The sequence below is a fragment of the Ricinus communis genome, chromosome 6 (genome assembly GCF_019578655.1).
Source record: "Ricinus communis isolate WT05 ecotype wild-type chromosome 6, ASM1957865v1, whole genome shotgun sequence".
Classification (NCBI taxonomy): Eukaryota; Viridiplantae; Streptophyta; class Magnoliopsida; order Malpighiales; family Euphorbiaceae; genus Ricinus; species Ricinus communis.
In genome coordinates this window covers 29099645-29116462 of record NC_063261.1, presented here as the reverse complement: position 1 = coordinate 29116462, position 16818 = coordinate 29099645, and the positions used below count along the sequence as shown (strand labels likewise).

At 34.3% G+C, this 16818-nt stretch overlaps 2 protein-coding genes across 2 annotated transcripts; one reads left to right on the top strand and one right to left on the bottom strand.

The window, feature by feature from the left end:
- Window positions 1-269: 269 nt before the first annotated feature.
- On the bottom strand, window positions 270-1145 carry LOC8275961. The gene is made up of 2 exons (XM_015727115.1): window positions 839-1145; window positions 270-655 (listed from the first exon to the last, which is right to left on the bottom strand). Exons 1-2 carry the CDS (start codon window positions 1143-1145, stop codon window positions 270-272), a joined length of 693 nt encoding a protein of 230 aa, XP_015582601.1.
- A 1619-nt stretch (window positions 1146-2764) lies between these two features.
- Window positions 2765-8096, top strand: LOC8275963. Its single transcript, XM_002531971.4, has 3 exons — window positions 2765-5551; window positions 6759-7069; window positions 7366-8096. The coding sequence occupies exons 1-3, from the start codon at window positions 3336-3338 to the stop codon at window positions 7725-7727; spliced, it is 2889 nt and encodes a 962-aa protein (XP_002532017.1). The 5' UTR covers window positions 2765-3335; the 3' UTR covers window positions 7728-8096.
- Window positions 8097-16818: the final 8722 nt, after the last annotated feature.

Sequence of the window (16818 nt, the reverse complement as noted above, 5' to 3'; positions counted from 1 at the left end):
TTATCCAAATCATTTTAGTTGGCCTCTTAACATATGAACATGCAATAAATTTGTTAAAATAAAAATAAGAAAAGAATTGTGTACCTGTCTCTTCTAGCCCATCAGCAAAATTGGTAGATACAGTATTGATTTTAGATGAAGCAGCAGAGTTTGAAGCAACCTTATTTTGTTGTAATAAAGTCATAAGCTGTGAATATTGCTCTTGTGTAATCACTCGTGAAGATGTATTGGATAAAACATTAACTTGATGATCATTTTTGACTTTATCATTAACCAGTAGATTCATTAACTCCATAAACATCATTACTGTCATAACCTTGTTCTTGTTCAAAGGAATAAGCATTTTCATGATCCTCAATTGTTACTAATTCTCCAACTTGATTAACACAAGTCTGTGGCCTATATTTAGACTTATAACCAGGTGGAGATCTATATTTTTTGAAACATATATCTACAATATGTCCTGACATTCCACAATAACTACAAATAGGTTTACCATTGTTTGATGTAGTATAAAATCTTTTTTGTCCTCCCTGAGGACGAAATCTAGTATTATTTGAACCACCAAAAGAATTCATAGGAGGTCTATAAGATTTGTTAGCAGAAGAATTCATAGGAGGAGGTCTATAAGGTTTATAAGAAATATTTGCTTGAGCTACAAATATAGATGACTCGTTGGTTTATGAAACAACCATTCCTAAACTTAATTGTCCTTCATGTTGTAAAGCAAGGGAAAACGCCTTATTAATCTTAGGTAAAGGATCTAACATCAGCACTTGAGTTTTGATAACAGTAAAACCTTCATTTAGACCTTTTAAAAATCTAATAACATAATCACCTTCTTGATGATCTTTAACAATCTTTAAAGCATCACAATGACATTGTGGATTACAAGAACAAACAGGCACCATTCTAAGGTTAAGATATTCATCCCAAAGAATTTTCAATTGAGTAAAATAATCTGTAACAGATAGATTATTCTGTTTAAAAGCAAAAATTTCTTCTTGTAAGTCTGAAATTCTTAAAGCGTTACCTTGAGAAAATCTATTATAAAGATCCTTCCAAACATCCATTGCATTGTCAATCCATAAGATACTTTGTGCAATTGATGGAGATAAAGACCTTAAGATCCAAGAAAGCACCATTGTATTACAACGTTCCTAAACTGGAAAAATTGAATCTTCTTTAGCTAGAACCAGTATGCTACCATCTACAAACTTCAGTTCATTCTTCGATAAGAGACATATTCTCATGGAACGATACCAAGAATGATAATTCTGTCGATTCATTAATTGTAAGACTAAGATTAATGATGGATTTTTGCTTAGATGCAAGTAATAAGAATTGGACATATTTTTTTATTCCAAGTTTGAATACGACATGTTTACAGAAAAATTAGGGCTTTAAGAAGAATTTCTTAAAAGAAATCAAGATCAGAATATCAAATGTGTAAAAATTGATAAGAAATCAGTAATAATGAATCAAAAGAATAAGAAATTTTTGCTAAGATTTTTTAGAGTTCTGCTCTGATACCATATCACGATTTGAAGAGTACATTGAAGAAGAAGATTGCAGAGGAAATGAAAGTAGATTATAGAGGAAACTAATTGAGAAAATTCTCATTACCTTTCATATGTTACAGGTGATTGTTTTAATACAGAGGAATTTGACACTTGTCACTTTTTTATTGAGATAAGCTTCTAACGGTAATAATCTAACAAAAATCGTTTGCTTTTCTGTTTAAAGACTAACAGTAGTCTAAAAAAAATGTAACAAACCTTCTTCAACAAATATAAACACATCTCTGATTATCTTTAATACTGGTTACAATAATTTGGTGATTGCATGTGCTTCTTTGTTGAGTAGAGATTGGATTGTTCGAGTTAATCGTGTGTATCACGAGAGGAATGATACTGCAGACTTCTTGGCTTCAGAGATAATGAAGTTTGATTATGGTCACTGGATTCTGCTTTCTCCGCCTGCTAGTATTATAGAACTGTTTCAATAAGATGCTGTGGTTGTAGCTTGGCCACATAGAATCAACTCTCTTATTAGATATGACAATTTGTCCCATATCCGTAGGTAAACTCAAAAGTGATCTAAATGAGACAGAAATCCCCATCCCGCTGCTAGTGACGGGACAGGAATGTGTTTAAACCATTCCATTCCGTCCTCACTCCATAACTCACACTAAACTGTATCTAAAATATTTATATATACATTTTATATATTTTATTTATAAAATATAAATAAATAGACATATTTTTAAAAAAATATATATTAAATAATATTTACATCTAAATTTTATTGCTTCAATATATTTAATATAGTTAAAATATTAAATACATATAATAAAAATATATTTTTAGTATAAATATATATATAAAATAAATATAGTAGGTGTTATTGGAATTTGACCCAATTCCGCTTAAAAGAAATACTTTCTACTCCATACTTGTCCGATTTTTTACAAAGCGAGAAGCGAGAATGGGAAATGCCAAACCGTCCTAACTCGCTCCATTGCTATTTCTATATGCTTTTAGCTAATTGTCTATAATTTTTGTTATTAGGATGTTTCTCTTCTTTTTATTACTAAAAAGTGATGTTAATTCACGTGCAACTAGATTAAGTTCGTCAACTTGTTTAAATTCAATTTTGTTATATCACAAGACATATTTATCCCAAACCCAACTCGTGTAAGTAGTTATATCATATCATTTAATAAGTCGGTGTTAAAATTTGCCGGTCGTTACATAACGAATTAAACTACCCAGCACCACGCGCCACTTAGTCCAATCCAAATAGAAAAATCTCTTTAATAAATGAATCAAGTGTTGCACAGTCCCGAAGTTTATTGGAGAAAACAAACCAAAAGTCCAAACCCAAAACACAAAAACGTCTTTCGATCTTCTCTTGTGCAAAGCAAAATTTCTACACTCTCTTCTCTGCTGCATATCAACTGCAGACAAATTTCTGATCAATCCACAAATCCCAATTGAAAAGTAAAAATTTACTGATACGGATCAATCAAATCGATTATGGGTTCTCTCAATTCGCAGCCACCATCAAAGGTTTGATCTGATCTGATCTCTATTGCTCTCTTATGGAATTCATAATTCCTCTTTGGGTTTTGTTTTGATTTGTATTAGAGTGTTATGTAAGGTTCACAATTTATATTCTTTACTGGGTTAGCCATTTTAGGGTTTTCACTATCTTGACTGAATTTTGATATAACAAACTTTATATATATGTCGAGAGATAGATTGATTGATAGGTAGCTAGATTTCTCAATTGATTGAATTAGATATCTTTCTGTCCATTGAAGAAAAAAAAAAATGCAATCTTCTAGAAGACATGATGATTATGTGAAACTATCTCCGTCTTCAAAGATACGTAATCAACATAAATATGAAGCAGTAGGTGGTCATGACTCATATCCTGTATCTCGTCGTGATGCTGTGGATCGGTCCCCACACATGCAGCATAGGAGTTTGAGTCCTCGTAGTAAGATTGATGGGTCTAGAAGGGTATTAATGAGAGAGGGAAGAAGTGGTTCAATTGAGAGGAGGGACTATAGTTGGCATCTGGGTGCCCGAAGGACTGAAAAGCTTCATTCTGGTTCACCCTCTTTTATACCGGAGCACAGAAAGCCTCACTTTGATGAGGGTATGGTGCATAGGAAATATGACTATGCTAATGATATTGACTATGATATCGGTAAAACTAATAGACTAAAGCATGTTTATGGGTATGATCATCATGGCGTGTATTCTAGAATGAGTAAAGAGAAGGATTATAGTGACAACAGGACTCTGGGAATTGATGGGCATGTCACGATGGGGCAGAAATCAATGCCTATGGAAGACGTGATTATGAGGGGTTCCCATCGGGTGCCTCCAGATTTCATTCTTACTTCAGATTATGGGAAAACTGGTGATCATCTGCAACTGCCATTGCGACGAATGGATGTCAGCCAGCTTGAGCATGAGAAACTTAGGTATCAGGAGCCTATATCTCCAGATAAGATACCAGTAAGGGAATTTTATAAAGAAGGGGAAAACCCTGTATGTTTCTCAAGGGATGAATCATACACCATTAAGCCAGCTTCTCACTCTAAAGGTTTTGGGAGCACTCATTTTAAACATTTTCCTGGCACATCTTCAGGTGTATCAAGGAGTGAGTTTTTGGGTTCTTCTAGGGAAGGTATGCCCCTGTCTGCTTCTGGTGATTATCCAAGGAACATTATGAAATTCACGGAACCTATAAATATTAATGCATATGATGAAAGTCCAGGCCTAGAAATGAGAGACCTTGAAACTGGTAAGAGAGTTATGACAGGTTATCCGCCTGGGACCTATAGCCCAAACAGAACAGAACATGATGATTTCTCTTACACTAAAGTGAATGATGATAATGTCTGTCCATCTGCTGACTTACACAGAATGGTGCGCCCACGGTCTTGGTTAGATCATGATCAAGCTCAAGCAGATTACGAGTATAGAGAATTGTCAAGAGCAAGTGTCATGCACTCTGTTTTAGATAAGGTTGATCCCATGGAGGATTCTTATAAAAACATAAGAAATAGCACCGTCTGGGAACAAAATATACACAAGTGGGCAGCTACAGAGAACCTTGACACAGGTAGAATATTATATACACCTAAGAATATTAGGGAATATATGGGTTCTGGATATACTCAGTCTGAATTTGGAAGGAGAGATTCAAGAGATAATGAAGCATCTTATTTGGGTGCATTGCAGAATCATCAAATCTCACATTTGAGATCAGATTATGGGTTTGGAAGAGATGCAGGTCCACAGTTTCAGAAAGAAAGACTACAAGATCCAGATATATCCGAGTATGACTTGGAGATGCATAAAATTTCTGGCAAAAGAGCAAGAATAGACGAGGAACTTGCAATATATGATCAACCAGATAAGGTGCCCAAAAGCAGGTACAGAGTGTCGAGAAACCAGTATGCACCACAACAATATGAGGCTGCATATGAAAGTGGTGAGGAATGGATTGATGAAAATGCAAGTGTTTTACATCCATCTAGGACTCAAAGGTCTGACCACACTGCATTCAGAAAGGCTAAGAGTACATATGTTGGTCAAGATCATCATGGAGATTTTTTTGCATCTGAAGACTGGTTATCATCTCAAGATGCTTTGGCACATTCAAGAAAGCATTCAATTAGATATTATAAACCAAGTGTTAAATATACAAAGGGTCATCCAAAATCTGGTTCTTTAACCTGGTGCCATTCAAACCAGACTGATAAAAGAACTGGTGCTTACCGAAAACATAAAACTTGGAGAAGAAATGACGAGTATAATGAGGATGAGCAGGCAAATGATGATGATCCATCGGAAGATTGGGTAAATATGGCGGAATCTGAGCTATCTGAGGACTCTGACAAATTTAAGCAATTGGTTCATGAAGCCTTTTTGGAGTATTCTAAAAAGTTAAATTTGAACTCGGCCGTTCGAAGAAGATACAAGGAGCAAGGAAAAGCAGGCAGCTTGTTCTGCATTGTGTGTCGCAGAAGGTCTGTTTTCTATACTGTGATATGCTTTTAAGAATGGAACACATTTTCATGTTTTGGTTCAGGGGTTCCTAGTTTTACTCTTAACAGCAGCAACAGGTGGCGCATTTATTGATCTGGAGATTTGTTTGTTGAGTTCCTCTGGGTTTCTTTTCTGCCTACTTGTGGTTGCAAGTTCGGTGGTGGATGGTTTTATGCTATTAATTATGTATGCTGGAGCAAGAGCTTTTGGAAAACTCCAACTTACAGATAAACGAGATGCTGATGAAATTTTGAAGATCTTCTTTAACTTCAAATTATGCTTCAAATCACTTTTGATGATTGTGTTCATCAATCTTCTGTTTAACTATTTATTGGGTAGATATTACTATAACTTGTTGAGAGGTTGTTGATCAGGTTGACTCTTTTGGCAAAGGATTCATTTTGTACTCTCTAGTCATTGAGGATGTGTATAACAGAAAATCTTGGTTATATATAGTTTGCGCTATGCCTTAGCATTGGAAATATTATTAATACTCATTGGTGAAACTGAAACTGCAGTAATAAAGATATCTCTGTTCTACATTGGTTACTTGTGTATAGGGTTCCAGAGTTATTATAGGTACAAATGACTGTTTATAATTATCATGGAACAAATGGTACTCCACCATGATGTAGGATTTGTTATAACTAATTTGCATTGGAGTTGGGTCCTTTGTTCCTTTGGACTAGCTTGTAGGAAACAGAGGAATTTTTTTGAAATTTGGGTTTCTTCTTAGATATCTACCATATGTAGTTTCATTGTTATGATATCTATGAGTAGCTAGACCTTGCAGTATAGGTTTTAACCTTTGATTCGCAGAAAGATCAAATTACGGCAAATGTTAGAGCATGTATAATTTTGTTGCTAAGATGTCATTATGCAGCTGGGAGAAGCAAATGACAAAAGTTAGACTGGAGGTATGTGGTGGATCTAGTATACAGTTAGACAATTATTATAGGCAGGTCATAATTATGGTAGCACCTTGTGTTTTTTGACATTGTGGTAATCTTTGATTTTTATATGCTCCTGATTTTTTAATAATTGTAAGAGCAGAATATCAATCCTATTGATGTCTATGCCCTACTTTATGCATGTAGATGGCGTGATATTCATCAAGTTCCTTTTGGTATTGCTATCGATATATCTTCGCCCCAACTTTTGATTGTTTAAGTATCTGTTCTTTCACAGCGCATCGAAGGATTTCTTGGACACACAACGCTTAGTAACGCATGCCTTCATGTCTCACAAGGTTGGGTTGAGAGCACGACATTTAGGTCTTCACAAAGCAATTTGTGTTTTAATGGGGTGGAATACATACGTTCCTTGTGACACTACAACATGGGTTCCTGATGTCTTGTCTGATGAAGAAGCTTGGGCTCAGAAGGAGGATTTGATGCTCTGGCCTCCACTTGTTATCATCCACAACATTTCTATGTCAAACAACAATCCAGAACAACAAACAGTTGTACCTATTGAAGGGGTTGAAGGTTTTCTGAGAGGTAAGTAACACCTGATTGTTCAGCTTTTAATACAGTTGTGGTTCAAGTGCGAAATGCCTGTAATGGGGCACAGTCAGTCTCTTGAAAAAAAAAATATATATATATATATATACATGGGGAAGATGCAAGTATATAGCCTTGTATTTTGGAATTTTATTCAGTATTTAAATCAGTTGCAGTGTTCAGGATGAATATATATTGGAGATGCTTGCAAGATTTTGGGATTTTACTGCTATGCTGGACTAAATTTGTTCATCACTAATTCCATCTTATTCTATGGTTGTGGATGATCATAGGTAAAGGTTTTGTTGGGGGGAAAATCAAAGTATGCCTAGGTAAACCAGCTGACCAAAGTGTTATGTTAGTAAAGTTTTTGGGAACTTTCACTGGACTTGGAATTGCAGAGAGACTTGCTAAATATTTTGCTGAAAATCAACGTGGGAGAGAAGAATTTGAGCAAAAAACATCCAACAGCAGCAACAGCTTGGAAGAAGGTGAGCATGGGGGCAAGTTAGAGGAGCGCCTTTTACATGGGTACATTGGAATTGCAGAGGACTTGGACAAACTGGACTTTAACACCAAGAAGTGGATTTCATTGAAGAGCAAGAAAGATATTCAAGACCTTGAAAATGCTCCTGTTAAAGCTGATGATAGGTAGCTGTATACAACTGTGAATGTAGAGGGAATATCCACCTTTCTGCTCCCAGCCACAACAATTTCTGAGGATCCCTCGTTCCTAGCTTTGCCAGCCATTGACGTACTAACTTGCTAGTGGTGAAATTATCTGGCGTTCTTCATGTGGATCAAAGAAGACAAGGGGGGGAGTCACTGTTGAGAGGAAATTCTGTGCAAAACTTTGCTGATATCTTTTATCCTTTGGACACTTCATAGCTAGGTGCTATCTAAAACTTTGTATACAGTTTTAAACTCCAAATACCTGTCATGAAACCCTTCTTTTTTTTTTTTTTCCACAAATGTAATATATTTATATTTATGTATCCTTCTGTGCATTTTGTGTTCTGCTTGACACTGACTGAATAGGGTTGCAGGTCCTTATCCGATGCCGAATTATATGCACAACTTGTTTCATTGTGCACCGATCCAGAGAGTTCCCTCTTTGTAATTCAACATGGTGGCAGTTGTGTAATTGTTCAATTGGTAAAAGAACACAAGTGAAAAAAGGAAATAACTAGACGCTAGGCTCTGCAAGTGAAGCTATGCCGCAATTCATCCAGCGTCTGTTGCAAGACTCTCTTCATTGCATAGGCATGCCGGGCGACCTCCCTTGAGTGGTTTTTCTCGCAGGTCCAGCAAGCCAGCGCGTGAAGCCTAACCTGTTTGTGCGAAGCTTCTTCAGGCAGCAGGCCAGGGGCCTAGAAAACTCGCTCGCCCAACCTCTTTCATTACTATTAAAATGTGTGGACGAACTTGTTTTAATTTGGGGTTTCTACACAATTTGTCTAAAAAATTAGCGTTTACACAAATCACCTTTTTTTGGCAAGTTAATAACATTTTTTCCTCCATAAAGAAAAAACTCACACAAATCCCCTTTTAAGCTGATTTTTTTTTTTTTTTTTTTTGCAAAAACACGCTTTTAGTTTTTCAATTTCATTTCATGTGTTTTTTCCCAATGCTAACATTTCCATTTCAAGTGCTTTTGTTAGTGCCACAGATATTGTCATGGAGAAAGTAATTCTTTTGGCATTTTTTTCTCATATTTTTTTCTTTACTCATTTATTTTTAATTTAAAAAATTATAGTCTATATTATCAATATATATATATATTTTTTTTCAATTAGCCAATATTTTTAGTTGACTAAAGATACTCTTGATATCTTCTAAACTTACCGTGGTGAGATGTTTTAACTGCTATTTGTCTTGGAATACTTTATATTTTCAATTATTTTCGCACCAACAAAAAAAATAAAAAAAACTATAATCAAGCACAAAACAAGATAAATTTAAACACTAAAAAATAATTTTTCAATAAAAAAACTAATTTCTAATATTTTAAATCTTCTTCAACATATAAATAATAATTTAATGAACTTAAAGATAGTTTTTCAACAAAAAAATTAATTTCTAATATTCTAAATTGCCTTGAACATGTAATTAACAATTCAAAAAAAGAAATGAAAGACACTTTTTCATATATCTTAAAAATCAACCAAACAACAATCAAATATCAACAAAATTATTTAATTATATAAAAACCTAAAACAAACAAAAAAAAAAAAGTAAAATTGATATAAAGAATTCATGCATATTTATAAATGTTTAATAATTAAGAGTTTAATACCTTTAATATAAATGTCTTATAATATCTAAATGTCATATTTATATACAAATTTTATCACTATGTACTTATATCTATTATATTTTTTATTAAATTGTATTAAATTTGTAAAGACTAAATTGACCAAATTTCAGACCAAAGTGAAAAAAGACAATAAAATTAAGGACTAAAAAGATATTAGATATTACTATTGATGTAGCCGCCCAATACATCCTTTTATTTAACAATTAAAAATTCAATACCTTTAATATAAATATTATATAATCTCTTAATGTCCTATTTTTATACAAATTTTATCACTAATACTTACATTAATTATATTTTTTAATAAATTATACTAAATTAGTAAAGAACTAAATTGACCAATTTTAACAACACCAATTATGAAGTCTTTTTTGTTAATTTGCACATTCTTCCCCCTCTTTGTACTTTTATATATATTATTATTGATGTAGTCGTCCATTACATCTTTTTCTTTAACAATTAAGAGTTTAATACCTTTAATATAAATGTTTTTTAATCTTTTAGTATTTTTTATACAAATTTTATCACTATATACTTACATCTATTACATTTTTTATTAAATTATACGAAATTAATAAAAGACTAAATTGATTAAAATTCAGACAAAAGTGAAAAGACAATGTTACATCTTTTTCTTTAACAATTAAGAGTTCACCTTTAATATAAATATTTTATAGACTTTTAGTATTTTATTTCTACATAAATTTTATCACTAAATACACTTACGTCTATTATATTTCTTAATAAATTATACTAAATTAGGAAAATATTAACCAAATTCAACAACACTAATCACGAGGCTTTTTTAGTAAATTTATCTATTTTTTTTTATATTTTTATCTTTATTATGATATATATATATATAATGAAGTAAGAGTAGAGAGAAAATTAGATAGCTTGTCACCTTGAAAAATACTCTTAAAAGTTTAAATAAATAATTTTTTTTAATTCTTATAATACTAAATTAATGATCATAAAAATATGGATAATTATAAAAAAAAATTAATACTAACAATATAATTTAATCCCAATTATATTCACCCAAAACTCTTTATCTATATTAACCTAAATGAACTCAATTAATTTAGTAAAATAATTTTTTAATTGAAATACACATTTAATTAAAAAATTTATAAGACTATATTATTAATTATTTTATATAATTATCTTAATTACAAACTTATAAATTTAATATTTAATCATAAGATATTATCCATGCAAAGCATGGATATTATAACTATTTTATGAATGAAAATGTATTTAAGTTTAATTAGTTATTATATAATACACTGTAAGAAAGAATGTCTATAATACACTTTAGATGCTCTTGCAGAATCCGCTTTTCCACCTATAAACTTATAGATCCGAAATAAATTTGAATGTAAACAATCAAGAAGTTTCCGATGTGCGGGATCCTCTTACGAGGCAAGCACAGAGCATACGCTTGATGATGGGGAAAGAAGAAGAAGATAAATAAAGAAGATAAACTTTGAATGCTTTATTGATAATAACAGGCTTTGAACATAAACATATAAACAACTTTGAAAGCTTTAAACAAACATACAACTTTGTAAAACTTTGAAACAAGAAGAATATAGACTTACAAGAGGAGTTACAAGATTTCTCTCTCTCACTCACTCTTTCACTCTAATTTCTTCCGTGAGAATTAGACTCGGAAGAGCTTTCTTTCTTTCTCTCTTCTATGTTTTACCGAATTCTAAATTCTCGGGATGAAGAAGGAGGACTCCTCATATATAGAGGTCTTGGAGCTTTGGATACTTGTCACGGGCTTTGGATGCTTTGCTTAGTGGAGAAGAAATGATTCCACTTGTCTTTGGAGTCTTGTGGAGATGCTTCACATGCTTTGGAGTCTTTTGATAATGCCAACCGTCTTTTGAGAAAGTTGTCGGCCATGCTTTGAAGGAATCTTTTGCTTTTTTTTTTTTACTTTTCTTTTTCTTTTTCTTTTTTCTTTTCCTTTTCTTTTTTCTTTTCTTTGGGCTTTAGTGTGGGCTTTTTGGCCCAACACAAATAACCTTGGGCTACCATTTCTAGTTTTTAACCCATGGGCTTTTAAAGAAGGAGATAATATTTATGAGATTTTGAGTATCCCATAACAATCGTCTCCCGCTGGGTCATCCAAATCGAATGCAAAGACTAGTACCGGAAGAGGATGATGATGAGGCTTTGGATTTGCCTTTAGAAGAAGACATCTCGCCTCGACACAACCGCTTTTATAAGTTGTAGGAAATCTTCTTCGGTTTGAAATTATGACAAGCTTTGGAAGGAGAAAAGACTTGTGCCAAGAACGTTGTTTGTTCTTTAGGAGGAGGCAGAAGCTATGTTTGGTCAAGAAGTTTTGAACGGCTTTTAGGGACAGTTTGTCTTGGTGGTTGAATTTATCCCACCATTTTACTTTGAATCGATGGATAAGTGTAATCTCACCATCTGGAAGCAGATTGAAGTGAAAGTACCATACACATACCCAGGGTAAAAAGAAATTTGAACAGAAAAGGAGAAGCGGGGGAAAACGCTTTTCCATGGAATTTGGTTTGTAATTTGTTTTGAATAGGTTGAGCGGGGTAAGACTTCGGAATAAGAGTCTCGGGGGCATTACCGTAGTAATTCCACCACCGCTTAAACCAGTAAGGGATTTTGGAGGTTTGGATATTGGTGTCGAAGTAGAATAGCCAGGAGTGGCTTCTTCCTTCGTTTTGGATAAGAAAGGTATTGAACCAGGCTTGCTGGTAATCCCAATAGGAGAAAGATGTGTTAAGATTTGAAGGGTAGGTTCTTTTTAGAGAAGTAGGGAAGGAACGAAGAGAGTGTAAATCCATACCCCAATCAGACGGGTGAAGGATTCTTTGGATTGTGCATGTTGAATATGCAGGGTCTTTATGGGCTTTGTCTTTTTTGAAATGCTTGAATTTGGCTGAACCAGAACCTCAAGGATTGATCGGTAATAAGCCCGAGGCTTTGAAATATTCCAGGTTTAAAAAACCAACCTGGAGGGAAAATCTTTGAAACCAGTTTTGAGGGGCTTTCTGTGCAGAATCCTTCCTCAATGGTTAAAACATTTTGAAAAATAGGTTTTTCCAAATACTCATTTGATTTAAAACGTTTTGATTGCGTCAAAACAATCTCCTGAGAGTTTGGCTTTGAAAGACTATTTGAGTTTTGAGGATAGATTTGGAGGGAAAATCTCTATCTCAGTGATTTTGAAAAGGGATAGATAATATACCTTTACCCTTTGTGGAGGAAGATGACGACTTTGGAGTTGCTTCTAGCTTTGGAATAATTTGCTTTGTAGATGGTTCGGTTGGGGGATTGAACCATTTGTCTTTGTATTCTTCTACTCTTTGAATGAATTCAGGGTCTTCGGGCAAGCCATTCCCCGAATTTGTTTGGCTTGATCGGCTTTGAAGGGATCCATTTGTTGTTGAACTGGATCCGGTTGATTAATTTCTTCTTGGATTATCTCAGCCCAAGTCCTGATGGGCTTTGAAGTTGAAGGGAGAAATTCCTTCACTGGGCTTTGGATTTGGGCCGGCTTTGAAGTGGCCGTGGACTTTTCTTCTTTGGATTTTGACTTTCTTGGCATTTTGTATCACTCCTGTTTTTGTAAGAACTCTCTGGTTAGAAAGTCAGGAATAGAATTTGATTCTCCTCGAATAAATTCAATCTCAAAATCAAAAACAGATAAGATAGCTTGCCAACCAAGCAAAATCATTTTGAAGCTATATTTTGGACATCTTTTTGTAAAACTTCTTTTGCAGACTTGCAATCAATCCTTAAAAGAAATTTTTGATTTAAAAGATCGCTTTGAAATTTAGAAATACAGAGAACTATCGAAAGGATTTCCATTTTGATAGTAGAATAATTCTTTTGGGTATCATTCCAGTGAGCAGAAGTAAACTGGACAATACATTCTTTGGAATTTTGAACTTGCTTTAGAATCCCACCATATCCTAACTCCCGATGCATCCGTTTCTACAATCTTAAATGCGGTTGATCACCTAGATGCAGCAAGGAATTTCTAAAACTTATTTTTTAATGCTTTGGACAATCTTTGTATGTTTGATCGGACCAAAGAGGAGGGTTTTTCCTTAGCCTATCATGCGAGGCTTTGCAAGACAGTTTAAATTAGGATAAAAATCCATGACATAATTTAAACTACCAAGAAATCTTTAAAGCTGGGTTTTTTCCAATATTTTATCTGAAACTTTGAAGTGAATGCAAGGGATCTCTCAATTGGAGTAATTGTACCCCGAGAGATGTAATGACCAAGAAATCTAATTTTCGTTTGAAAGAGATATCTTAGACTTTGAAACCACTAAACCATTTTCTTAACAACATAGAAAACGTTTCTAGTGTTTAAAATGCTGTTCAATGGAATTTGAAAGATTAAAACATCATCTATGTAGACAATGCGAACTTTGAAATGGATTAAAATGTCATTCATGATTTTCCGAAATTCGGAAGGGCATTTTTAATCCAAAAGGCATGACATTCCACTCATATTGACCGAATGGAATTTGTAAATGCCATTTTGTAACGATCTTTTGGATCAATCTGGATTTGCCAAAATCCCGATTTCATGTCAAACTTTGAAAAGATGAATGCGAATGCGTTTTTATAAAAGATCTTTCTTATTTGGAATAGGATACCTAATCCACTTAAGAGCTTTGTTCGGGGGTTTATAGTTGATCACTAGCCTAGGAGTTCCTCTTTCTATTTCGCTATTCTTATTGACATAGAAAGTCGCACAAGACCAAGGTGATCTAGACTTTGTAATTAAACCCTTAGACCAAGATCTTTAATCTCTAATCTGCAATGGCTTTCTAAAGACTCATTCATCCGAATGGGTCCGGCTTTAGTAGGAATTTGCTTATCCGAAAATCGTTTTCATATGGCAAATCTACCATATGTTGCTTTCGATTCCAAAAGCATTTGGAAGATCGGGCGAGTTCATTCTCAATCTTCATTTGAAATCAAATTTTTCTTTGAACAAAATCATTTTGCAGTTGATCTAGGATTCTTCAACCCACATCTTGTTGAAGATGAGAAAGATGGGTTTGTTTACCTTTGATCAAAGCATTGATTTCAAAATTGTAAATGGAATGTGCTTTGATAAGATTCAAATTTCTCTTTTTTGGTTTTTCTAGAAAGGAAAACAATCTTTGAATCTTTAGCTTTGAAAATGATTCCAGTAGTTGTCACTTTAAAGGGAGTTATCAAATTGATAAACGGAGTCCCTAAGATATGATTTCTTTGAAGATCCTTTGTAAGAATAAAACATTCTTTAAAGCAATGTTATTTTTAAGAATTGCGGCCAGTTTTACGAATCTTAATCTTTGAAGAATTGGCTGAAGTTAGCCTTTCTTTGGTTTCTTGATGAAACCTTTTAGGAACCGATTGCAGTTGATACAATTGAGGTCTCCTGTATCAAACAACGCGATGGTTTCTATCCGGAAATCACCGGAAAAACAAGCTTTATTTGAATCAATATTTTCTTGAAGTAATTTCCTTTAAAACATTGATAAAGTTTTCAGGAACATTTTGGAAACTTCAAGGTTTTGAAAATCATTTTCCTTATCGAATCGAATCACTATTCATTTGAGGATCGCCAGCAAGCAAGCAGAATCATTTTGTTGTTTTTCTTTCAACTCTTTGAGTTCTGTTTTGATGGTTTTAATCTCCTGAGCGATGGGAAGAGGGTTTTTCAACTTCTTCCCTTTGTCTAAAATCATAGTAAGATTATAAGTATTCTTACTAGAAGAAGGAACCGAGATTCAGTTTTAAAATTTCTTTTAAAACTGCTTTTGAATAAGAGGATCACTAATATGCTTTCTGACCTCAGAAGAGCTTCTTGTTGCCTAGTGAGCATATTAATGTTCTTTGAAGAGCCGAATACGTCTCGAACAATCAGTTGAGGTTTTGATTTCATCAATTTGAAATTCTTCCTCATCGTTTGAGAACTCGATTCGGATGAATCAACTAGAAGAGCGAAATCTTTTGCAAAACTTCTTCTTCTATTTGAAGCTCAGCCTTTTGAAAACTTACAATACTTGAAGTATGGCCTTTCTTACCACATTTAAAGCATGTAATTTTTGAAAATCTTTTTAGAATCTTTCTTTGGAAATTTAGAATGAAATTTGGAAGAAGATGGCTTTTATAGAAATTCTCCTTGCTTTTAGAAGGCTTTCTATATTTGGAAAATCGCTTCTTTTGAAAGACTTTGAGTAAGAATCAACTTTGCATTTCCCTTTGCAATTGACACGGGCTCTATGGGTTGTACTCAAGCCGGTTCTGAAACTACCTAGTTCTGCCTAGTCTTTTCATCTCCCATTTGAAATTTGTCTTTGAAGCTTAAGGTCATGACAAATCTTTAAACCTTCTTTCCGGGTTAGACTAACTAACTCACCATAAGTGTAGAAATCATAAGGATTTGACCGCCATGGGCTTCTTTATGGTATTCCTAACTCTTTCACCTAAAATCTTAGGTAAACCCAAGAACTTTTCTTCCGGAAAGGCTGGCTAGAATCTTCCCAAGCATGACTCCGGTTAGGAAAGTGTCTTTGTAACTTTGGAAGTTGCTAAGCTTCTTGGGGTAAGGTTGCTAAGAGCTCGGCATTTTTGTCTTTAAGCGGAGAAGGTCTCCTTATGAAATGTAAGGAAATAGTGAGGATTAGAGTTGACACTGCATCCTCAATCGGATTTCCTATTTCATCTAGAATGGGAGTTCCTTCTCATCGTGGTTTGGATAACACACTAGGATTTGGAGTTCTTTGTGCTTGAGTGAGATGATAATCCCACCATCCTTTTAACCGGCCGGAAAATCCAGCCTATCAGGGAGCTCGAATGGCTCTATCGGAGGTACCACTTTGGGTTTTGTAGGCATTGCACGCCATGGTCATCTGTTGTAAGAGACCAAGGATGTTGTATTCGGACATTCCATCTATATTCCATTCATGACGGAGGAGGCATCGAATCTAGACCGGGTTAGATGTTGTTCCTATTCTCAATTTGAGCGCCAGATTCAATGCCTCCTCCGCTCATGAATGGAATATAGATGGAATGTCCAATACAACATCCTTGGTCTCTTACAACAGATGACCATGGCAGCCAATGCCTACAAAACCCAAAGTGGTACTCCGACAGAGCCATTGCCGAGCTCCCCGATAAATGGATTTTCCGCCGCTAAAAGGATGGTGGGATTATCATCTCACTCAGCACAAAGAACTCCAAATCCTGGTGTTATCCAAACCACAAGAGAAAGGAACTCCCATTCTAGATGAAATAGGAACCGATCGAGGATGGTCAACTCTAATCCTCACTATTTCCTTACATTTCATAGGAGACCCTTCTCCGCTTAAAGACAAAATGCCGAGCTCCTTAGCAACCTTACCCGTAAGAAGCTTAGCAACTT